This window comes from Carcharhinus amblyrhynchos, chromosome 32 (assembly GCF_965287045.1).
Source record: "Carcharhinus amblyrhynchos chromosome 32, sCarAmb.v2.hapA, whole genome shotgun sequence".
NCBI classification, from domain to species: Eukaryota; Metazoa; Chordata; class Chondrichthyes; order Carcharhiniformes; family Carcharhinidae; genus Carcharhinus; species Carcharhinus amblyrhynchos.
In genome coordinates this window covers 10,589,908-10,615,441 of record NC_137355.1, presented here as the reverse complement: position 1 = coordinate 10,615,441, position 25,534 = coordinate 10,589,908, and the positions used below count along the sequence as shown (strand labels likewise).

The following is a 25,534-nucleotide window of genomic DNA, read 5'->3' as shown; positions in this document are numbered from 1 at the left end:
CTCTCCTCCCACTCTCCCCGCACCCCCCTCCCCTCCCACTCTCCCCCCACCCTGCCCCAACCACCTCCCACTCTCCCCCCACCCCCTCAACCATCTCCCACTCTCCCCCCACCCCCTCGCACTCTCCCCCCACCCTCCCCACCCCCTCGCACTCTCCCCCAACCTCCTCACTCACCCCCCACAACCTCCTTGCCCCCCCCCCGCTCCCCCCGATGGGGGGGTATTATTTTTGCGGGTTATTTATTATTTGAGGCCGAGGCGGTGGAAGATGGCGGGCGCTGGGAGTCAGTGAGTCACTGAGTGAGGAGGAGGCAGCCCGCCAGTTCCGCACTCTCCTCCTCCCCTTCCTCCCGCCCGGCGCCTCCTCCCGCCCCGGACACACACACACACACACACAGACCGGCACCCAGGCCCCGGCCTCAGGCTCCAGGCCCCGCAGCCCCGCTCTGTCCCGGAATGGAGTGCCCGCACCTGGCCAGCAGCGTCTGCATCGTGCCCGATTCCAGCAGCTTCCCGAGCGGCTCGCCCTCCTCCTGGTGCTGCGCCGGTGAGTGACTCCCCACAACCGCACTCCCCCCCCTGACCCTCACACACTCCATTGTGTAACCCCCCCCTACCCCCCTCCCCCCCCCCAACCCCCCTCCCCCCCCCACCCCTACCCCCCCTTACCCCTCTTTACCCCCTCCTTACTCCCTCCTTACCCACCTCCCCTACCCCCCTCCCCCCCCCACCCCTACCCCCCTTACCCCCGCTTTACCCCTCCTTACTCCCTCCTTACCCACCTCCCCCTACCCCCCCTCACCCCTGCCCCCCTCACCCCTCACCCTTCCTACACCCCTACCCCCCACACCCTCCTTGCCCCCTCGCCGCACCCCCCTCGCTGCACCCCCCCCTCGCCGCACCCCCCGCCACCCTCCTTCTCCTCGCCCCCCTTTGCCCCCCTCCTCCTCGCCCCCCCTCCTCCTCGCCCCCCTCCTCTCGCCCCCCCTTCACCCTCCTCCTCCTCGCCCCCCCCTTCGCCCTCCTTCTCCTTGCCCCCCCTTCACCCTCCTCCTCGCCTCCCCTTTGCCCTCCTCCTCCTCGCCCCCCCTTCGCCCTCCTTCTCCTCGCCCCCCCCTTCGCCCTCCTTCTCCTCGCCCCCCCTTCGCCCTCCTTCTCCTCGCCCCCCCTTCGCCCTCCTTCTCCTCGCCCCCCCCTTCGCCCTCCTCCTCCTCGCCTCCCCTTTGCCCTCCTCCTCCTCGCCCCCCCTTCGCCCTCCTCCTCCTCGCCCCCCCTTCACCCTCCTCCTCCTCGCCCCCCCTTCGCCCTCCTCCTCCTCGCCCCCTCGCCCTCCTTCTCCTCGCCCCCCCCCTCGCCCTCCTTCTCCTCGCCCCCCCCCTCGCCCTCCTTCTCCTCGCCCCCCCCTCGCCCTCCTTCTCCTCGCCCCCCCTCGCCCTCCTTCTCCTCGCCCCCCCCTCGCCCTCCTTCTCCTCGTCCCCCTTCGCCCTCCTTCTCCTCGTCCCCCTTCGCCCTCCTTCTCCTCGTCCCCCTTCGCCCTCCTTCTCCTCGTCCCCCTTCGCCCTCCTTCTCCTCGTCCCCCTTCGCCCTCCTTCTCCTCGCCCCCCTTCGCCCTCCTTCTCCTCGCCCCCCTTCGCCCTCCTTCTCCTCGTCCCCCTTCGCCCTCCTTCTCCTCGTCCCCCTTCGCCCTCCTTCTCCTCGCCCCCCTCTTCGCCCTCCTTCTCCTCGCCCCCCTCTTTGCCACCCTCCCCCTTTGCCCTCCTCCTCCTCGCCCCCCTTTGCCCTCCTCCTCCTCGCCCCCCCCTTCGCCCTCCTCCTCGCCCCCCTTCGCCCTCCTCCTCCTTGACCCCCATTCGCCCTCCTCCTCCTCCCTCTCCTTACCCCCATTTGCCCTCCTCCTCCTCCCTCTCCTTACCCCCATTCGCCCTCCTCCTCCCTCTCCTTACCCCCATTGGCCCTCCTCCTCCTTTACCCCTCATTGCCCTTCTTCCCCTCTTTGTTGACCCCCTCCCAATTTGTCAGTTTGGTTCTCCCTTCCTCCGCTCTCTCTTTTACCCCCCACTTGGGCAAATTTTCTGATTTTTTTCCCAAGACAAATTTGAAGGGGCAGGGGTGTTCAAGGGAGCCCAACTGGATTTACCTCGATGCTGTATTTAATTAATATAGGCCAAGTTTTAAAAAAGAGATTGTTATTAGCCAGTGTGTGTTTTGTAAAGTAACCTCCTTGTCTCTTTAGCATTTTTGCCACGTCCTAGCCATGCAGTCTGGATGTAATAGCTGGCATTTAATTTCTAGTAACCTGCAGTTTACCCTGAGGATGCAGGGTTGATTTTTACAAAACCCATGTCACAATGCAGAACTCCTGTGCGAGTCAGACCTTTGAGTGACTTTTTTCTTTACAGTAGGCGTGTTAGGTAGCTGGAGCCTTTCCTTGTACTGAAACATTAAGGCCTTGTACTGTTTCCATTGTCTGAGCTGCCCAGTGCAGTGGATGAAAGAAGTTGGCTTTACCTTTCATAGGGAATGGAACTTTTGCTTTAGGCGACCTTGCACGTGGAATTTCTGTTACAATGATAGGCGAAAGGGATAGGTTTGTGATCTCATCTGCTTTGTCTCACTACAAGAGGGTCGAGAAATACAATAGTACTTTTCGTTTTGAACGATGTGATGCTTTTCTCCGCAAATTGTTAGCAGCTTTGATGGTAGATTACCTACCGGAGGCCAGATTTAAAAAAAAGTTTTAAAGTTTATTCACAAGTGAGCTTACACTAACACTGCAATGAAGTTACCCTTAGTCGCCACACTCCGGCGCCTGTTCAGCTGCACCGAGGGAAAATTTAGAACCTAACCGGCACGTCTTTCGGACTGTGGGAGGAAACCCGCACAGACAGTGATCCAAGCCAGGAATTGAACCCGGTGCCCTGGCACCATGAGACAGCAGTGCTAACCTCTGTGCTGCCCCAGCCCCCAGCCTTTCTTGTCTAGAAGGTCTGCACTTTATAACGTGTGAGAGGAATGGTGGTGTAGTGGCAGAGGTAATTTTGTAGCTCAGTTTTGATTGCCCACCCCAGCCCCCCAAAAAGCACAACTATAATTGTCGTCTTTGTTGCAAATCTGATTTGAGGACATTCAAACAACCCCTGGGATTTCATGACTTCCGACTGGTAGCATTCCTTTCCTTTTGTCCACTGTGCCAAATGTGTAAAACTTTTCAAACTGATTCCAGGCCTGTAGAAGGGTTTCTTCGTCTGTGTTGTAATTGAGTGAAAGCCCATTTAAAAATGTGTCTCTTGAGTCGTAAAAATACCAGTATGAAAGTGCACTTAATGGAAATGCTGAATGTATATTCAGGATCTGCTGGATCTTTGAAGTATTTTCTCAGTATGCAGAAGATTGCTCCAGCTTGGAGCCCTGGTTTACTGCTGCTTTGGAGTTGTAGCGCTGAGCTAAATTTCATCCCATGAAATCTTGTTTTGGTCTCCCGCGTGGGTGTTCCCCTGACACTTGTCACCTGACTCATCTGGTGAACCACACGCAAGGACTTGGTGCAGGCAAAATGCTGCGGCTGCTGAAATCAAACACAAAATGCTGGAAAATCTCAGCATCTGTGGAGAGAGAGAACTGAACCAGTGTTTCGAGTCTTTTGTTTGTCAGATGATGAGTCATCCTGCCTCGAAATGTTGGCTCCGTTCTCTCTCCAAAGATGCTGTCAGATCTGCTGAGGTTTTCCGGCACTTCAGAGTCAGAGAATACCAACAAGGCAGAAGGAAGCTATTCGGCCCATCAAGCCTGCACTGACAACAATCCCACTCAGACTCTATCCCCACAACCCCACGTATTTACCCTACTAATTCCCCTAACACTAAGGAGCAATTTAACATGACCAATCAACCTAGCCCATGCATTTTTGGACTGTGGGAGGAAACCGGAGTAAACCCATGCACACACGGGGAGAATGTGCAAACTCCGCACTGACAATCATCCAAGCCGGTAATCGAACCCGGGTCCCTGCCGCTGTGAGGCAGCAGTGCTAAGCACTGTGCCGTCCCTCTGGGCTTGGTGAATGTTTACTGGAAGTGGTGATGCTAGTGGATTAACAGTACTGGCCATTGAGATCGTGGGTCCACTGACCATTTTGTAAGTGCTGTACCAAGTGTACCACTGACTGTAAACCAAAGCAACCTCCTTCCCTGCTGGTGCACCCTAGATAGTTAAAGGTATGAGTGGAGCTGTCATTGCAATCTTTCATGTTTTCAGTGGGTATTTTCCCAGGGATACAATGACATTGTTATTTTTAAAACAGCCTAAGGACAGGCATGTGGGTGATATCTCATTGTGAATGGGAATAGTAAACTGGGTGGTGCTGTCTTCATTCATACCTCCGGAACACAACTTTCAAGATCACAAGATACTTATCATAGACTTTTATAGCACAAAAAGAGGCCCTTCAGCCCATCATGTTTGCATCAGTTGTCAAACACCTATCTGTTCTAATCACTTTTGCCAGCACTGGTCTATATCTGACGGCGTTTCAAGTGCTTACCTAAATGTTACTTAAATATTGTCAGGGTTCCCTGTCTCTACCACCCTTTCAGGCAGTGAGTTCCATTTTCCCACCACACTCTGGGTGAAAAATCTTTCCTTAAACCCCCTCTAAATCTCCTGAGTCTTAGTTTAAATCTATGCTCCCTGATTATTGACCCCTCTACTCAGGGGAAAGTTCCTTCCTATCTATGTCCCTCGTAATTTTGTACACCTCGATCACGTCCCCCTTCGGCCTTCTCTGCTCTTAAGGAAAACAAGCCCAACCTAACCAGCCTCTCTTCGAAGCTGAAACGCTCCAGCCCAGGCAACGTCCTGGAGAATCTCCTCTGCACCCTCTCTCTCCAGTACAATCACATCCTTCCTATAATGTGACTAGAGCCACACACAGTACTCTAGCTGTAGTCTAACAAGTGTTTTACGCAGCTCCATTATAAGTTTGCTGCTCCTTATACTCTATATGTCTCAGCAAATAAAGGCAAGTATCCCAGATGCCTTCTTAACCATCTTATCTAACTGTCCTACTGCTTTCAGGCATCTATGGATATAATTATACGTGCAATCCACAAAAGCTCAATTCAACTCAAAATATTCCAAAGGCCCTTTGCGCAGAATAATTGTCGGGGTGTTCACCTCCAGCTTTCTACCTCAGAGTCTATTCCATGTGTTAGAATCAGAGGCTCGTACATTGCAAGAAGGGAGGCCATTTGGCTCAACATACCTATGCCATCTCTTTGAATGAGCTATCTACTTGACTGCAGTTCCTTGTACCCCTATACGATTTTTTTTCAAGTATTTACCTAGTTCCCCACCGTATGTTATCGATGAATCTGCTTCCGTCACTTTGAGATAGGATTGCAGATGATTTTAAAAAAATCTTATCTGGCTTCTCTCTTGGTTATTTTGCCAATTATGTCAAATCCGTGTCCTCCTGTTAGTGGGACTCCAGCAAAGCCCTTCGTAACTTTTATGTTGTTGGCTGTCCTTTGTAAAGAATCCTGATATCAGTCAGAAGTTTGTGTTTCCTTTTATTAGCTTGATTCCATAAGACCATAAGAAATAGGAACAGGCCATTCAGCCCTTTGAGCCCGCTTCACAAGATCATGCCTGGTCTAACACTAAGTCCACTTTCCTAGCTGCTCTCCGTATCCCTTAATTTCCTGACTGATTAAAAACTTATCCATCTCAGCCTTGAAAATGTTCCAGATCTAGAGGGTAAATTTTCTGGTCCTGCCCACCATGTTGTGGGTAAGACAGAAAGTTTGGAGGACTGTTTAAAGGTCTGTTGACCTCGGGTGGGAATTTCTGGTGATGGTGAAAATCCCGTTCTCGGTCTGCACAGCTTCCCGCGGTAAAGAATTCCAAAGCTTCACCACGCTTTGAGAGAAGAAATTCTTCCACAAACCCATCTTAAATCATCACCCCTTTTATTCTGAGACTATGCCCTCTGGTCCTATACTCTCCCAGAAGTGAAACATCCTCCCAGTGTTTACCCACATCCCACCCTTGCAATTTAATTTCAGTACTTTTTGAGGTTTGCCTTTTCCGTACAATTAAAATCACCTCGCAGACACTCTGTTTCCAGGCTGAGGATCCCAATGAGTTTCGCAACGTCTTCCCCCAAGATGTTTCAGAAACGGTTTAGTGTAAGAGTGGCCACAGCTCCAGGAAAGCAGAGGAAATTTTGTGATTTTCTTTCGGGCTGTGTGGTATCCAGTACAGTGGTCAGCACTACTGCCTCACAGCACCAGGCATCTGGGTTCGATTCCCAGCTTGGGTCACTGTCTGTTTGGAATCTGCACGTTCTCTGTGTGGGTTTCCTCTGGGTGCTCCAGTTTCCTCCCACGATCCAAAGATGTGCGGGTTAGGTGGATTGGCCATGCTAAATTGCCCCTTAGTGTCAGAGGGATTGGCTACGGTAAATGCATGGGGTTGTGGGGAGAGGGCCTGGATGGGATTGTGATTGGTGTAGACCTGAAGGGCCAAATGGCCTCCTGCACTATAGGGATTCTGTCTGTCTAGGAATTATCAGTACGTCTGAGGTTCACCTTTTTGGGTGTTTTTTTTCCCCAATACCCGTTCCAAGTGGGCACTCCTTATCCAGCCATGTTGGTAAACTGTTCCCTGAAAGGGGTCACTGTGACTAGTCAAAAACTGCCCTTGATTTGGTTTCCACAAATGTTATTGTTCAGGGCCTTCCCCTCTTCCTCACCGGCCTTAACGCCAATTGAGATCAGCAGTTGGCTTGATCGGGATCCATCACTTTAAACATTCGTAACCTCTGCCACCAATGCACAGTGGCTACTGTACGCACCATGTACAGGATGCACTGCAGCAACATGCCAAGGCAGGTTCAGCCACACTTCCCAAGCCCATGACCTCTACTACCTGGCAGGGCAGTAGGCACATGAGAATGCCAGCACCCACAAGTTCCCCTCTAAACCCACACATCTTGCTGACTTGCAGCTGGATTGCCGTTCCTGCACTGTTGCTGGATCAGAACCCTGAAACTCCCTTCCTAACAGCACCGTGGCTGTATCTGCAAGGCAGCACAGTGGTTAGCACTGTTGCCTCACAGCGCCAGGGACCTGGGTTCAATTTCTGGCTTAGGTCATTGTCTGTGCGGAGTCTGCGTGGGTTTACCCTGGGCGCTCCCCCCCACAGTCTGAAAGACATGCTGGTTAAGTGCATTGGCCATGCTAAATTCCCTCTGAGTACCCTAACGGGTGCCGAGTGTGGCAGCTAGGGGATTTTCACAGTAGCTTCATTGCGGTGTTAATGTAAGCTTACTCATGACACTAATAAAATAAACTTATTAGATGGACTGTGGTAGTTCAAGAAGGCGGTTCATCTCCACCTTCTGGAGAACAGTTAGGAATGCGCAGTAAGTGATGCCCAAGTCCCACAAATGGAAATCAAAACTATTTAAAAATTGAGCACATGTTTGAGCCTGAGGTATTTGTTTGTACCACATGTTGAGCTATGAGTGAGTTAGCAATACTCCAGTTTTCAAATGAGCATCATGGTTTATTATAAAATGTGGAGCTAAATCATGGTTTTATCATTGAATGTCTACAGTGCAGAAAGATGCCATTCAGCCCATCAAGTCTGCACTAACTTTCCAACAGTATATCCCGCCCAAGCCTGATCCCCATTTGCTCAATTAATTCCCCTAACCAACACATCTTGGGACACTAAGTACATTTTTGAAGCATGGGAGGAAGCAGGAGCAGCCAGAAGAAACCCACGCAGACGCAGTGAGATTCTGCAAACTCCTCACAGACAGCGACCCAAGCCGGTAATCGAACCCGGGTCCCTGGCGCTGTGAGGCAGCAGTGCTAACCCACTGTGCCACCCTTAAAATTAAGTTGATTTATTTTGGTGATCTGACTGCTGTGAACAATTGACTTCATTGTATCAATTTGCAGGAAAGCTCAAATATTAAACCAGCAAAAAGCTTCCACAGATTTCATTGTGCTTTCTGCCAGATGTTAGGGAGCCACCAATAGTATAATCTTGTGCCTTTCACAATAGCCTGAAACAGGAGATACTGAGAGTGGAAATGTGATTTTTAAACAATAGCTGTGTGAGGAATGAAGCAATCGTGGAAGTACTTACTCTGTTACTGGGCCTGTTTCCTGTTGCTGGTAGTGTTTGCGAGAGGAAATGGAAAGGACTGTGTGATATCTGCTTAAGGGTGTTTTTCTTGTTGATGCGCTACTGCGTGGTAACACATGGGGAGTAGGATATTGATCCAAAAAACGGGGAGCTGTAATCTCATTAATCCGGCACCTCAACCTGGTTAACACTTCAGAGTTTTTAAATTTAAAGTATTTATTTATTAGTCACAAGTAGGCTTACATTCACAGTGCAATGAAGTTACTGTGAAAATACAGTCTGGGGAGGGGGACACCATTAGACAAGAAAATATCCTTTTCCGTTCACCAAGAACTTAGAACCGAGGCTTGAAAAGCAAGTTACCCACCCAAGAAGTTAAATGGGCAGTAGACATACATTTGGAAAGGTGTAAAAGAGAGGGATTAAATTTTGAAACTTGTCAGAAACGCCTTGTGAAAGGGAAAAGCTGAGGGATAAAGCAGAACAGGGCAACAGGAAGGGAGAGCTGCTTTCCTCTTGAGTGGTTAGCCCTGCTGCCTCCCAGTGCCAGAGACCTGGGTTCGATTCCCAGCTTGGGTAACTGCCTGCACATCCTTCCTCCCACTGTCTGCGTGGGTTTCCTCCAGGTGCTCCAGTTTCCTCCCACAGTCCAAAAGATGTGCGGGTTAGGCGGGTTAGCTAGGGTAAATGCATGGAGTTATGGGGGTAAGACCTGAAAGGGATTGTGGTCGGTGTAGACTCGGTGAGCCGAATGGCCTCCTTCTGGCTGTAGGATTCTATGATTCTACTCTATGACTAGGGGATTTTCACAGTATCTTCATTGCAGTGTTAATGTAAATCTGCCAGTGACACTAATAAATAAACTTTAAAAACTCTCTCTGTTCCATTCACTGTGTTCTCTTTTTGAGGTCTACTGCGGATATTATCAATGTTAGTAAACCTGATTCGCCAAATAGTAATCCTATCTTGTAGAATCTCTACAGTGCAGAAGGAGGCTATTTGGCCCATCGTATCTGCACCGACCACAATCTCACCCAGACCCTGTCACCGTAACTCCACCTATTTACCCTAGCTAGAATCCCTGACACTAAGCGGCAATTTAGCACAGCCAATCAGCCTAACCTACACATCTTTGGACTGTGGGAGAAAACCAGAGCACCCGGAGGAAACCTACGCAGACAGACTCCATACAGACAGTTACCCAAGCTGGAAATCAAACCCGGGTCCCTGGCGTTGTGAGGCAGCAGTGCTAACCACTGTGCCATCGTGCTACCGTTTTAGTTCTTCTATATTTCTGGAGATCTGCTTGCAACCAGTAGTAGCATTTGCAAAGCGAGAGAGGGGGATGAGTAGTAATGTTTGTGATGTAAAGGCCTCGCTGATCCAATAGTTGGATGTAATAAGATCCAGAACTCTAGACATTTCATTCCCAGTGTCTACAAAATCTTTGCATTAAAGTTAATCAAATCTGAGTAAAATATATTAATTCCATTACTAATAGACAAGTTTAAGATGCAATTTTACCTGTAGATTTGACCAATGTAGATTACTATAGAAAGTTCTTATAAATAAAGACTAGCAACTTTGCAATAACAGAAAACTGCCAGAAAATCTCAGCAGTTTTGACAGCATCTGTGGAGAGAGAGTAGAGCCTATGTTTTGCCAAAACATTGAATGTGTTCAAGAGGCGGCTGGATTTGCGACAAATGGGATCAAAGGTTATGGGGAGAAAGCAGGATTAGGCTATTGAGTTGGATGATCAGCCATAATCCTGATGAGTGATGGAGTAGGCTCAAAGGGCCAAGTGGCATTCTCCTGCCCCTATCTTCTACGTTTCAAGTCTAGATGACCCTTCGTCAGAAGGGTCTGACAAAGGGTCATCTAGACCCAAAATACTGGCTCTATTCTCCCTCCACAGATGCTGTCAAATCTACAGAGATTTTCCAGCACGTTTCTGTTTTTGTTTCAGTTTCCAGAATCCGCAATATTTTGCGTTCGACTTTGAGATAATAACTGAACAGATTTTCTTAAGATATTTTTTGATTGATTCTGGGCGTGCTGACAAAACCAGCTTGAATTGCCCTTGAGGAGGCGGTGGTGGGACTGAGCATTAATCTATGGATTTAAAAATAGTACCACAAATTTGAATTAAGAGTGTGAAACATGTTGCTTTGTTTTAAAACGGGGCAAATGGAAATCGAGTTTAGCAAGTCTCCATTACTTCTGCCTGACAGTATCTGAATGAGGGCCAATGTAGGCACTGGAGAACCTGAGGAAATGGATAGATATTCATTTGCAAAGTATGAATGAAACATTATTTGGACCACAATTAAAAATGTGTATATGTATTGCCACAAAGTCTGAGCTGTTGGCTTAAAAATTCATTTATTAGTGTCACAAATAGGTTTTACAATGAAGTTACTGTCCTAGTCACCACACTCTGACCCGACACTGTTCGGATACATTGAGGGAGAATTTAACATGGCCAGTGCACCTAACCAGCACATCTTTTGGACTGTGGGAGGAAACCAGACCACCTGGAGGAAACCCACGCAGACATGGGGAGAATGTGCAGACTCCACACAGACGGTGACCCAAGCCGGGAATCGAATCCGGGTCCCTGGCAGTGTGAGGCAGCAGTGCTAACCACTGAGCCACCCTACCGTGGAGGTGAACTCTAGTGTGATACATAGTCAGACTTAGTAGTGGATGGAAATTTACAGCCTCGCTCGTCCAGAAACCATAAAATCCCACCTGAAGTCAACAGACTTCCCCATTGTCCTCTTCTCGCCTGCTCTGATTCCTGTGGCAGGCGGGACGGTAAAATTCTGACCTAGTACTGTGTGCAAATTCACATTTTTGCTCTATATTTGTGAGGGATTATTGTGTAGGAAATCAGTCCAGTAACCTAACTGTGACTGAAATTACATCTGTGTTGCAGTGTGCTTGATTCCATAAAAAATATATTTTTGAAGAACAAATAATTTCTGGGACATTTAAAATCTGCAATTTGAGCATCTGTGAAATTCCCCTTGATTGAGGTCAGATCTTATAAGATGAGTGTTGAATGAGCTCTCGGTACAGATTTTGAAGTTGGAAATTGGAGCTGACATTATTCCGCTGATGATTTTGAATTACCTTAAATGTATTTGGGCTCTGATTGAAACCCACTCATCTTTAGTCCCACAGGAATTGATTTCTGCAATCCCAGTGCCAGTCACAAGGTAGCTGAAAATGTATGCAATGAGAAGGAGCAATCAACTGCTCTAATCGCCTGGGAGTTAAACATTGGCAGTAAATATTTAAAGGCCATTACATTCCTGCAATAATTAATCGGCACCCAAGGGCTTGCTTGTTGAAAGTTTATCCAGACATAACCTTTACCAAGCATTAACTACCTGGATATCCTCATCTTCCCACTCAGCTCCAACCCTTAAATAAAAATAACAAAATGCTGGAAATATTCAGCAGTGTCTGTGAAGAGAGATGTTTCAGATTGATGACCTTTCATCAGAATTGGTAAAAAGTTCTGCCTCACAGCAAGCGGCACGGTGGCACAGTGGTTAACACTGCTGCCTCACAGCACCAGGGACCCTGGTTCAATTCCGGCCTTGGGTGACTGTCATTGTGGGGTTTGCATCCTCCCCGTGCCTGTGTGGGTTTCCTCCGGGTGCTCCGGTTTCCTTCCACTCTCCAAAGATGTACAGGTTAGGTGGTTTGGCCATGCCAAATTGCCCCTTAGTGTCCCAAGATGTGCAGTTTAGGTCGATTGGCCATGCTAAATTGACCATTGCTGTCCGAGGGATTAGCATGGTAAATACGTAGGATTACGAGGATATGGGATTGCTGTCGGTGTAGGCTTGATGGTTTGTATGGTCTCCTTCTGCACTGTAGTGGTTTTATGATCCTATGAGCGCCAGAGATCCAGGTTCAATTCCGGCCTTGGATGACTGTGTGGAGCTTGTACTTTCTCCCCATGTCTGCATGGGTTTCCTCTGGGCGCTCCGCTTTGCTCCCACATTCTAAAGGTGTGCAGGTTAGATGATTGGCCATTCCAAATTGTCCCTTATTGTCAGGGAGATCTAAACATGGGGGATAGGGCCTGGGTGTTTGTTGGTGCAGGCTCAATGGGCTGAATGGTCTCCTTCTGCACTGTAGATATTCTATGAGATGTGAAAGATTCTAGGCAAGGGGTGATTGATAGGTTGGAGAGTCAGAATGATAATGGAATGTCATTTATTTGTGTAAACCTAGGTTCAGAGCTTTGCAAAGGTGTGGCATTGTATCTGCAGAGCCTCTTGAAGTTTCTTTAGCACTTACTTTTATAATGTTTGGTGGGGCTTTCTCTTAGACCCCTCCTGTGCAAGCAGCCACTCTGCTAATTGATGGGAAAGAAACAAAATTAATCAATTTGTGATGGCTGTGGTATCCTTCGAGGCCAGATACTCAGCACTCGTACGTAGTCTCTCTGTGCTGAAGCGTTTTGCTATAAGCATTTTGCTATAACAGCAGTCGGTGCATGAGTCACCATAAAGAGCAGGTGAACACTGTGTGAAGAATCTTCCAAACACTTTACTCCACCCATGTTTGAAGTGGATTTAAAATTTTTTTTCCAATACTACGTTTTCTAGCCAACATCTTGTTCTTAAATCTTTTGCTCTTTCATCCTCCCCCCTCAATGCTTTGGGACTGGGTTAACTTATTGAAAAATGTGAACAGTGGTTAGCACTGCTTCCTCACAGCGCCAGTGTCCCGGGTTCAATTCTGGCCTCGGTTCACCGTCTGTGTGGAGTCTGCATGTTCTCCCCGTGCCTGTGTGAGTTTCCTCTGAGTGCTCCGATTTCCTCCCACGGTCCAAAAATGTGCAGGTTAGGTGAGTGGCCACGCTAAATTGCCTCTGTAGTGTCCAAAACGTGCAGGTGAGATGGATTGGGCCATGCTAAATTACCCTCTAGTATCCAAAGATGTGTAGGGTAGGTGGATTTGGTGGGTAAATGCGTGGGGTTACGGGAACAGGGCTGGGCAAGGTACTCTGTCAGAGAATTGGTGCCGACTCGATGGGCCGAATGGCCTTCTGCTGCACTGTAGGGATTCTTGTGGCTCTTTTGAAAATAAACTGCCCTTTCAATCGAAATGAGAAAAGTTTTGAAAGTGGGAATCCATTTGTGGTCAATTGTTGTTTCATTGTAAACACCTGGATGCAACAGCAGAGATTACATTGCACAAGAATAAGGAGGGTTTTCTGTTTATATATATATTAGTTCAGTTCCACAATTACTGCTAATCACTTGGTGGGATGTTAAATACAGTGGTGGCTGCGTACTAAAGGGATTAACTAAAGCCCCGATATTGCCAGACCACCAAGGGACCATCTCAAAGCTGTCTTAAGTTCAAAAGTGCAGCAAAAAAAAACTCAGCCTGCATTTATTTCCTCGCAGTGTAATATACGTTGTGCATGAGCGGACAAGTGTAGTTATCCTGTTTTTTCAGTACATTAACTGTCGAAGCTTTGTGATAACCGGTTCCACTAAAATTGTTGCTCTGTGCCATAAATACAAAAGTGGTAATTTTGTTTTGGTCACATTTATGGACTGTCTTTCCACATTAAAAGGTGCCTCATAAAATTAATCATACAGGATTCAGTCTTAACAGGATAGCAAGAATGTTCATATATATGTCATCATCCTACTGTGAGCTGACTATTGACCAGAAGTGACTTGCTGGCCATCCTGAAAATCTCCTCTCTGGGGATTAAGCGCAGTATTACATTTACACAGCTGTCACTTTGGGCCTGCTATTGTTATCAGCATTGAGCTTGTGAATTACTGTGAAGTTCGGTCGTTTGATGCCTCAACAGATTTTATCATACAATCCTACAAGTGCACATGATGGCCATTCGCCCCATCGAGTCTGTACCGACCCCAAGTCCATCCAGGCCCTGTCCCCATGACCCCATGCATTTACCCTAGCAAGTCTCCCTGTCCCTAAGGGGCAATTTAGCATGGCCAATCCACCTAGCCCGCACATCTTTCGGACTGTGGGGTCCCGAGGGAAACCCATGCAGACACGGGGAGAACGTGCAGACTCCACACAGACAGTGACCCAAGCTGGGAATTGAACCCAGGCCCCTGGCACCGTGAGGCAGCAGTGCTAACCACTGTGCTGCCCACCATTCATATATGTTCATGTCTATCGTGAGCTGACTATTGACCATTACCAGAAGTGACTCACCGGCTACCCTGAAAATCTCTCTGGGGATTAAGCGCTGTATTACATTTACACAGCTGTCGCTTTGCGCCTGCTGTTGTTATCAGCATCAAGTCAGTGAGTTACTGTGAAGTTCAGTCGTTTGATGCCTCAACAAATTGTTTCAATACATCCTTACCAGCGACAGTATGATTTTTATAAAATATGAAGAGCCTGTCTTGCAGTCTGAATCCTATGCTGTGGCCTGTACGTTTTATACCATGGCTTGACCACTGCATATTGAAACCCCATGTCTACGTGGCTTTCCTCCGGGTGCTCCAGTTTCCTCTCACACTCCAAAGATGTGCGGGTTAGATAGATTGGCCATGCAAATTTATTTATTAGTGTCACAAGTAGGCTTTCATTAACACTGCAATGAGGTTACTGTGAAAATCCCCTAGTCGCCACACTCTGGCGCCTGTTCAGGTACACCGAGGGAGAATTTAGCACGGCCAATGCACCCTAACCAGCTTGTCTTTAAAATTGTGGGAGGAAACCAGAAAAAACCCACACAGGCATGGGGAGAAAGTGCAGACTTTACAAAGACAGTGACCCCAAGCCGTGAATTAAATCTGGTTCCCTGGCGCTGTGAGACAGCAGTGCTAACCACCGTGCTACCACGCTGCCCTTAGCATCCGACAACAGTAGTGGACTCGCCAACATTAAGGGCATTTAAATGGTCATTGGATAAACATATGAATGATATTGGAATAGTGTAGGTTAGATGGGCATTAGATTGGTTTCACAGGTTGGCGCAACATTGAGGGTCAAAGGGTCTGTCCTGCGCTGTAATGTTCTGTATTTAGATATTTTGGTTAGGTGGATTGGCTATGCTAAATTGCCCCTTAGTGTCCAAAGATGTCTACATTAGATGGGTTAGCCATGGGAAATGTGTGGTTACAGGGATGGGCCTAGCTAAGATAGAGAGTCAGTACAGACTTGATGGGACAAGTGGTCTCTTCTGCACTGTAAGGATTCTATGATATTGACCACAGTTTCAGGGAACGAGAACTTTGTTTCCTTAAATACTCATGTGCAATAGGCAAGGTTTTTTTATAGTATATATTATGCTCAGAGAAATGAACAACCTTGCAGATGATTTGTGAATTCTAAAAGTAAAACGATGATCTCAATTTTCTTTTGCAGTTTGTCGTTCCAACAAAAGTCCATGGGTCTGTCTAATGTGTTCAAGTGTTCACTGTGGAAGGTATGGTAAAACTATATTGACACTGTCATAAAGATAAACTCAGACTCTAATTGCAGCACTTGTTCGTTAGTTCTGTAGTAATAGTGTTATGTAAATGTTGGCAGGTGTGTAACTTGTTCACCCTGAACCCTGTGACGCGCTTAGTACCAGATTGCAAACCCGGCATGATTTTTAACTTACTATCAAATGTTTTTAAGCTTTTTTTTAAACTATTGCTTACTTTCTAACATCTGTGGTGCTTGTTTAATACAGGATGGTTTGGACATATTAGAGTATCTCCCTATTGAATGATGTGGTGTGAATATGGAAGGCCAATGTTTTTTAATAGAATAGATTTTAAAAAAAACTCAGTAACAGATGGCTTAAGATTGGGAAAGAGGTAGGGAACAAATGGGTCATGATTTTCCAAGATTTTCTATATTCTCGAATACTCTCAATGGTTCGATAATTAGCAAATGTAACATCGCTATTTTAAGAAAAAGGGGAAGGGGGATCATAGAATCCCTACAGTACTGAAGGAAGCCTTCCGGCCCATTGAGTGTGTACCAACCACAATCCCAACCAGGCCCTATCCACATAATCCCACATATTTACAGTAGCTACTCCTCCTGACAGTAAGGGTCAAATTAGCATGGCCAATCCACCTAACCCGCACATATTTGAACTGTGGGAAGAAACTGGAGCAAGCGGAGGAAACCCATGCAGACACGGGGAGAATGTGCAAACTCCACACAGTGACCCGAAGCTGGAATTGAACACAGGTCTCTGGCGCTGTGAGGTAGTAGTGCGAACCACTGTGCTGCCCCAAATGAAAAGCAGATTCAAACTGCTTCTAGGCCGATGGATCTGGGTGTCTTTGTTCATGGTGGCACAGTGGTTGGTACTAATGCCTCACAGCGCCGGGAACCAGGGTTCAATTCATGGCTTGGGTGACTGTGGAGTTTGCACTTTCTCCCCATCTTTGTGTGGGTGTTCTGATTTCCTCCCACAGTTCAAAGATATGCTGTTAGGTTGATTGGCCATGCTAAATTACTCTTCGTGTCAGGGGGACAAGCAGGATAAAGTATTTGGGGTTAAGGGATAGGGCCTGAATGGGTTTGTGCAGACTTAATGGGCCAAATGGCCTCCTGCACTGTGGGATTCTATGAATTGTAGAAAGTTGGTATGCATGTACACCGTGAAATAAAGAAGGCAAATGGAATATTGGCATTTATTGCAAAAGGACTGGAGTAAAAAAGTAGAGATGTGTTATTGCAATTGTATAACTCACAACAAAGATATATTCCATTGAGAAAGAAAGACTGATGAGAAGAATGGCATCATGTGTGGATAAGGAAATTAAGGATGGTTTCAATTGAAAGGAAAGACAAACAATGTTGCCGAGGGCCAGAAAATTGGAAAACATTGCAAGGACTTGGAAATCACAAGAAGTAATCCTGCAGTCAGTAATTAGGAAGGCAAATGCAACAGGGTAAGACCACATCTATGGACTGTGGGAGGAAACCAGAACACCTGGAGGAAACCCACTTAGGGAGAATGTGCAGACTCCGCACAGTGATCCAAGCCATGTTTCTGGGGTAATGAGGCAGTTGTGCTAACCACTGTGCCATCATGCCACCCTGCAGAAAGTATTTGAGGAAGGATGTGGTGGCATTGGGGCCAGTTCAGAGGAGGTTCACCAGATTGATTCCAGGGGTGAAAGAGGAGAGATTAAACAATTTGGACTTGTACTCGCTGGAGTTCAGAGGCTGAGAGGGGATCTGATCAAGGTATATACAACATTAAGAGGGTTTGATAAAGTAAACATAGACCAAATGTTTCCCCTTGTGGGGCAATCTCAAACAAGAAGCCACAGATATAGGTTGAGAAAAGTTTATTTATTAGTCACAAGTAACACTGTAATGAAGTAACTGTGAAAATCCTAGTCGCCACACTCCAGAACATTACAGCAGTCAGACCCTTTGGCCCTCACTGTTGTGCCGACCTGTGAAACCAATCTAAAGCCCATCTAACCTACACTATTCCAATATCATCCATATGTTTATCCAATGCACCTATCCAGCATGTCTTTCAGATTGTGAGAGGAAACCAGAACACGTGGAGGAAACGCACGCAGACATGGGGTGAACGTGCAAACTCTGCACAGACAGTGACTCAAACTGGGAACTGAACCTGGATCCCTGGCGCTGTGAGGGAGCAGTGCTAACCACTGTGCCACACCCAGAGGTGGTAGATTTAAAATTGTGATGAGAAGGAATTTCTACTCTGAGAATGGTCTGTTTGTGGAACTCACTGCCCCATAGCGCAGTGGAGTCTGTATCGTTGAATGGCTTCAAGGAGGAGGTAGATACATTCCTAATTAAAAATGTGGGTTAAAGGGATGTGGAGGACAGAGAAGGAGGATTTGAGACCAAGGAGAGTTCAGCCATGATCTGATTGAATGGCAGAGCAGGCTCGAAGGGCTGAATTTGCCTACTTCTGCTCCTAATTCCTATGTTCCTATTCACGAAATGAAGAGAGAGAAAATGGCAAACTATAGGCCACAGTTGTTGGGAAAATTCTGGATTCTATTATTAAGGAAATCTTAATAATGCACTTGAATCTCAGTGTGATCTGACAAAGTTAACATGATTTTATGAAAGGGAAATCAAGTTTGACAAATTCAGTGAATTTTTTGAGGATATGACCAGTAGGATAAATAAAGAGGAACCAAAGTATGTAGTATTTTTGGATCTCCAAAAGGCACTCAATGTAATGGCGCTTAAGAGTTGGGGAGGAAGGATAGAGCGTTGGTTCATGTACAGGACATTGAGTAGGGTTAAATGGGGTATTTGTAAGTTGGCTGGCTGGAACTGGTGGAGAGCCACAAGGATCATTGCTTAGGCCTCCCCTGTTTACAATCCATATTAATAACTTCTCAAAGACCAAGAGTAATTTATCCAGATTTGCTGACCATACAAGACGAGGTGGGAGTGTAAGCTCTGAGGATTTCATCAGATATAGGAGCAGAATTAGGCCATTTGACCCATCGAGTCAGTACCACTACCATTCAATCATGGCTGATATAATTCTCATTCCCATTCTCCTGCCTCCTCCCCAGTGGCACATTGGTTAGCACTGCTGCCTCACAGTGCTAGGGACCTGGGTTCAATTCCTGGCTCGGGTCGCTGTCTGTTGTGGAGTTTTCACATTCTCCCCATGTCTATGTGGGTTTCCTCCAGGTGCTCCGGTTTCCTCCCACAGTGCGAAAGACGTGCTGGTGAGGCGCGTTGGCCAAAGATGGGTGGGTTAGGCTCAGTCTGAGGTTGTGCCCTCGAACTCCAGTCTCTCCCACTAGTGGAAACATCTTCCCCACACCCACTCTAGATAGGCTTTTTAAGAGGCTGCAGAGAGATATAGACAGGTTAATTGCACGGGCAGACGGAGTGTATGTTGGGAAGTATGAGGTTATTCACTTTGCTAGTAAGAATGGAAAAGCCAAATATGTTTTTAAAGAGATGTGAAAATTTCAAATGTGTACAAGAGCATAGAGCTAGGATGGGAGCTGGGAAACAGGTTAAAAGGTAAGACAGTTGAGTAACATTTAAAGAAATAACTCACATCAAAGATATATCCCATTGAGAAAGAAAGTTTGTATGAGATTTTATTGTGTGGATAAGGAAATTAAGGATGGTTTCAAATTGAAATTGACAAACAGTGGGCAGTACGGTGGCACAGTGGTTAGCACTGCTGCCTTTCAGCACCAGGGGCCCAGATTCAATTCCCAGCTTGTGTCATTGTCTGTGCAGAGTCTGCACATTCTCCCCGTGTCTGTGTGTGTTTCCTCCAGGTGCTCCGGTCTCCTCCCATAGTCCGAAAGACGTGCTGGTTAGATTTTGCCATGCTAAATTCTCCCGCAGTGTACCCGCAGGCGCCGGAGTCTGGCAGCTAGGGGATTTTCACAGTAACTTCATTGCAGCCGACTTGTGACACTCATAAATAAACTTTAAATAAATAAACTTTGCTGCAAAGAAAGCAGTAGGCAAGAAGATTGGGGAAAATTGGAAAAGACTTGGGAATGAATAAAGTCAGCATGCAGATACAGTCAGTCATTAGGAAGGCAAATGGAATGTTGGTCTTGATTGCAAGGAGGGTGGAGTATTAAAGCAGGGAAGCCTCGCTACAATTATACAGGGCATTAATGAGACTGCAGCTAGTGTATCATGTGGAGGTTTGGTCTCCTTACTTGGGATATACAAAAGCAGAATACTGAGGGTGCTGGAAAGCTGATTAAACAAAAGAAATGCTAGAAAATCTCAGCTTCGACCGCAACTGTGGATAAAGAAGCAGAGTTAGCAGTTAAGTGTTAAGTGTACCACAGCATTCTCCAGTCTCGCTCCCTTTAAATATTATGTTGCTTTTCCATTCTTCCTGCCAAAGTGGACAACCACACCCTTCCCCACATTGTGCTTGGTCTGAAAAATTGTTGCCCATTTATCAAATCTATATTTATTGTACATATCTTTTTCTCCACGGATACTGTCTGACCTGTTGAGTTTTTCCAGCATTTTTCATTTCCTTTTAGGATGGCTACACTTACTTGCATTGGAAGCTGTTCAGAGAAGTTTTTTTTAGGTTGATGCCATAGGATGAAGGGGCTGTCTTAAAGGTTGAGTAAATTAAGCCTGTACTTACAGCCTTTAGAAGAATGAGAGGTGGTCTTATTGAAACAAGGTTTTGAGGTGGAAGGGGGTGGTTGACAAGGTAAATGCTAAGAGGTGTCTTCCCCCTTGACAGAATCTAGGACTGGCGGCAAAGTTTAAAAAAAAAGTCTCCTATTTAAGAGAGATGAGGAAATAACCATGTGAGATAATGATTACTGTATTAGATTTTGCCAATTTGTTGCTTCTTATGGTACAGGTAAAGTAGAAAACCTTAAACGAAAACTTACTTTCAAAAAAAAGAAAGAGGAAATGACTTTCACAATTCATGCAAAAGTCTTAATTGCCACTGGAGTATGTTCTGAGTTACAGACTGCTGGGGGGGGGAGCGGAATTAGCACAGAAGTCTCTGGGGTGAATTTCATTGTCCTGCTGGGCGAGGGGTGGACCATAGAAAGGTCCGTTGACCTCGGGCAGGACTTGCTGGTTTTGGGGTGAGCGAGGCTGGAAAATCCCGCTCTCTATCTCCATTTGGTTACACAGCCCAGGGTGTGTCTACCGCTCAACTAGCATGGTACCTTTGTAAAACATTGCAGTTTGAGGCACGTTATTGTGAGAAAATTGACTTCCATATTTCCTATGTCATAAGGATGACAGCACTTCAAAAGGTACTAATTTGGCTATAAAGCACTGCACAAAGTCCTGAGGTAATGCAAGGTGCCAGGCAAATACGAGGCTTTCTATATATATATATATATATATATATAGTAGGATCCAAGATTTTTATCCCCTTCAGAAATAATATATACCTGGATGTGTGAGACAGCCCATAAGTGTTGGGCATTTGACTTTCTAGGTAGGCTACGGATGATTGGCATAGATAAAAACCAAATCCAGTTGGACAATCAGCCATGATCGTGATGAATGGTGGAGCAGGCTCGAAGGGCTGAATGGCCTCCTCCTGCATGTTTCTATGCAATAAATTTTGGAAAGGTATTCAGTTGTTCTTGATACGGTTCCAAACATTTAGATAACAGCATTTATGGAGGGGTGAAGTGCAATTTTTAAAAAGAAAATTACAAATCCGCTACTCAGAGATAGTTTAGGTCCCTTGCTGCTGGTTGAAGCTTGGCCTCTGGCTGCAGACGCTGTGAGATCCTGAGTTGAACGAACGGTGTGTCAGCTCTGGGGTGGTTTATGAATGTTTGTTGTTCTTAAAGAGAGGCTGAGGGAACAAAGTTACAGTGGCTTCCAGCTCTGTGGGAAATGCTGGGCCTCTGCCCATCCATTCCTTTTTGCAGGGTCACTGTCTATGCGGAGATGGCACATTCTCCCCATGTCTGTGCGGGTTTCCTCTGGGTGCTCCGGTTTCCTCCCACACTCCAAAGATAGGTGGGTTAGGTGGATTTGCCTTGCTAAATTAACCTTAGTGTCAGGGGGGTGTTTGCAGAGTAAATACTTGACTTGCAGGGATAGGGCCTGGGTGGGATTGTGGTTGGTGCAGACTCATTGGTCCAATTGGCCTCGATCTGCACTGTAGGAAAAAGGGCAGCACGATGGCACATTTTTTTTAGCACTGCTGTCTCAGTGCCAGGGACTCAGGTTCAATTCCAGCCTGAGTGGAGTTTGCATGTTCTCCCTGTGTCTGTGTGGGTTTCCTCTGGGTACTCGGGTTCCCTCCCACTTTCCAAAAATGTGTGGGATAGGTAGATTAGCCAGTCTAAACTGACCCTAGCTTCAGAGGGATTAGCAGCTTAATAGGAGGGTTACAGGAGTAGGTTCTATGGGATTATGGTCAGTGCTGGCTCAATGGCCCAAATGGCCTCCTGCACTGCAGGGATTCTATGAAGTGATGGAGAAATTGATGCTACCAACCGATATACTGGTCCAGGTGCTTTCCATCCCTAAGTTTCAGAAATAGGTGAGTAAATTGCAGATGATTTTATAATCTTCCAAAGTTCATTTCATTCCAAAACTGTTCCTTGAGATTGGGTAATTGCAAATGTCACTTGGCTGCTGAAAGGTGAGGGGGAAACTAGAGAGTTGTGGACCAGAGTCTGTCATCAAGAACAAAATGAGTGAACATCTTCAACATTTTCAACTTTTCAGAGAGAGAGAGGCAGCATGCTTTGATAAAGAGCAGGTAATACCTCATGATTAGGATCAGATGTTGTTGATGATGTAACTGTTGTGGACAGGGAATGCCTGTGATTGTTATTTACAAGGATTTCCAGAAGACTTTTCTGAAGAATCCTCTTAAAAGATGTTGACTAAGGCTGAAGCTCATGATATTGAAGGCAAATTATTGACCTGGTTGGAAAACTAGCTGGGCATGAGTCAGAGAATAAGGCTAATGGACTCCAGTTGGCAGGATGAGACGAGTGGTCTCCTGCTGGGATCTGTGTTGAGGCCTCAATTAGTTGCTGTATTAACAATTCGGATGATGAGATAACCACATCTTCTTCTTCTGTAGGTCATCTCATGAGATTAGCATGGATGTTTAGAGGGTTCATTTATAGGGTGGCACAGTGGTTAACATTGCTGCCTCACAGTGCCAGGGACCCAGGTTCGATTCCCGGCTTGGGTCATTGTCTGTGTGGAGTTTGCATGTTCTCCCAGTGTCTGCATGGGTTTCCTCCGGGTGCTCTGGTTGTTTCCCACAGTCAAAGATATGTTAGCTAAGTTGATTGACTAAATTACCACATGGTGTCTCTGAATGTGTAGGCCAGGGGAATTAACATGGCAGATGGAGTTATGGGGAAAGGGCCTGGGTAAGTTACTTTGTTCAAGGGTCGGTGCAGACTCAATGGGTCGAATGGCCTCCTTTTGCACTGTAGGGATTCAATGATATTGTCATTGTTCGTATAATAGAATGCCTACAGTGCAGGAGGGGCTCATCAAGTCTGCACCAACTGTCAGGAGCACCTTACCCAGGCCCTCACCCCCGCCCTACCCATGCACGCATTTACCCCACTAATCCCTCTAACCTACGCATCTTTGGACTCTAAGGGGCAATTTAGCATGGCCAATCCACCTAACCTACACATCTTTGGACACTAAGGGGCAATTTTGCATGGCCAATCCACCTAACCTACACATCTTTGGACTGTGGGAGAAAATTGGAGAATGCCCATGTAGACATGGGGAGAATGTGCAGACTCCACACAGGCAACCACCCAAGGCTGGAATTGAACTGGGTCCCTGGTGCTGTGAGGTAGTATTGCTAAGCATTTGCCACCGTGGTACTTGGGGGGGAAATCTGCAGCTGTGCTCCCCTGGCCTTTCTCTGAGCATGTTGGATGTTGCACGTTCTTGGAACATGCTGAAGCAAATTTCATTGCTTGCCTCCAAGTGGGCTGATTGGCTGCAGTGTTTTACCAGGAGATGGCCCGCAATTCTAAAGTTTTTCTTTCTCGGATGCCCTTGTAATATTTCTGTTTAATCACCTTGTTTGCCCTGAGACAGTTCCTGAGATTTGTTTGTAATTATCAATGTGGGAGATGTATGAATAAGTACAGAAAATAAAACCGAACAGTGAATGAAAGGCTGATCTTTATAATTGGATGACTAGATTGCAAAGGAGTAGAAATCTGCTTCAACAGCGCAGTAGCACAGTGGTTAGCACCGCTGTCCACAGCGCCAGGGTTTGATTCCCCGCTTGGGTCAGTATCTGCGAGGAGTCTGCAGGTTCTCCCTGTGTCTGCATGGGTTTCTTCGGAGTGCTCCGGTTACCTCTTACAGTCCAAAAGACGTGCTGGTTAGGTGCGTTAAGCATGCTAAATTCTCCCTCAGTGTACCCAAACAGGCGCCGGAGTCTAACAGCTAGGGGATTTTCACAATAATTTCATTGCAGTGTTAATGTAAGCCTACTTGTGACTAATAAATAAACAACTGTACAAAGTCCTGATCAGACTACAGCTGAAGGACTCTGAGCAGTTCTGGGCACCACACTTCCGGAAGGAATTTGGGCTTTGAAGGGAGTGGATTTTCTACAATGAGCTTTGAACTTCGAGGGTTAAACTGCGAGGAAAGATTAGGCCACCAGGACTGCATTCCTGATGTTTTGAAGGGGTAATTTGGTTCAAGTTTATCAAGATATTAAGGGAAATAGTTAAAGTAGATAAGAGTGAAACTATTTCCACTGGTTGTGGAATCTAGGACCAGGGATATAGTCTAACAACTAGAGCCAGACCTGTCTGGAGTGAAACCCTTCACACACACACGGTGACAGAAGTTTGGAATTTGTTTCATTAACGATAATTGTTGCGAGATCAAATTGTTCAATTCAAATCTGAGATTGCAAGGTCTGTGTTAATGGTCATGTCCAATTAAGGCATGTCTTATTCAACATAGACCTCACTCAGTAACTACCTTTTATCTGAAAAGGACATCAACGTGACTTTGACAAAGGGTCGTCTGGACTCGAAACGTCAGCTCTTTTCTCTCTTTACAGATGCTGCCAGACCTGCTGAGATTTTCTAGCATTTTCTCTTTTGGTTTCAATGTGACTGTTAAGGTGGCTGGCAAGGGTCAGGTGACTTTTGCAATTTCTACACAGACAGAAAGTCTGCGTAGAAATTGCACCAGAAACTTGGCTAATGTCCAGGGGACCCGGGTTCGAATCCTGCCATGGCAGATGGTGCAATTTGAACTCAATAAAGACCTGGAATTAAGCATCTACTGATGACCATGAAACCATTGTCAGTAACACCTATCTGGTTCACCAACATCCTTTTAGGGAAGGAAATCTGCCGTCCTTACCTGGTCTGGCCTACATGTGACTCCAGAAACCCAGCAATGTGGTTGACTCTCAACTGCCCTCAGGCAACTAGAGATGGGCAATAAATGCTGGCCAGCCAGCGAAGTCCATGTCCCACAAATGAATAAAAAAAATTGAATGCCTGTGTGTGGAGTGCTTTCACTTCAATGGACGTACCAAGACGAAAATGCTCTGGAATTTAGATTTGTTATTGTTTTTGGATTTAACAAAAAGACAAGTCCTGACACTATTTCAGATGTCTCCAATCCACTCCATCACAGCTAAAGGTAGATAAAAGCAAAATATTGCGGATGCTAGAATCCTGAAAGCTAAAGGTAGGAAGGGATTATGGAGTGAAGGTGGGAATATGGAGTTGGATTATGGGCAACACAGTGGTTAGCGTTGCTGCCTCTCAGCACCAGGCACCTGTGTTCAATTCCAGCCTTGGGTTACTGTCTGTACGCAGTCTGCACTTTCTCTCAGTGCCTGTGTTGAGTTCCTCCGGGCCTCTGTGGGTTTCCTCCC

General features: G+C 46.5%; 1 protein-coding gene across 2 annotated transcripts in view; it reads left to right on the top strand.

Annotated features, from left to right (window-relative positions):
* The first annotated feature begins 405 nt into the window (after positions 1 to 405).
* Positions 406 to 25,534, top strand: part of usp3 (ubiquitin specific peptidase 3) — a 99,819-nt gene continuing 74,690 nt past the window's right edge. For both annotated transcript variants that reach the window (XM_080216190.1, XM_080216189.1), the window contains exons 1-2: positions 406 to 547; positions 15,550 to 15,610. In XM_080216190.1, the coding sequence (XP_080072316.1) occupies positions 457 to 547; positions 15,550 to 15,610 (152 nt within the window). In that variant the 5' untranslated portion in view covers positions 406 to 456. The remainder of the gene's footprint in view (positions 548 to 15,549; positions 15,611 to 25,534) is intronic.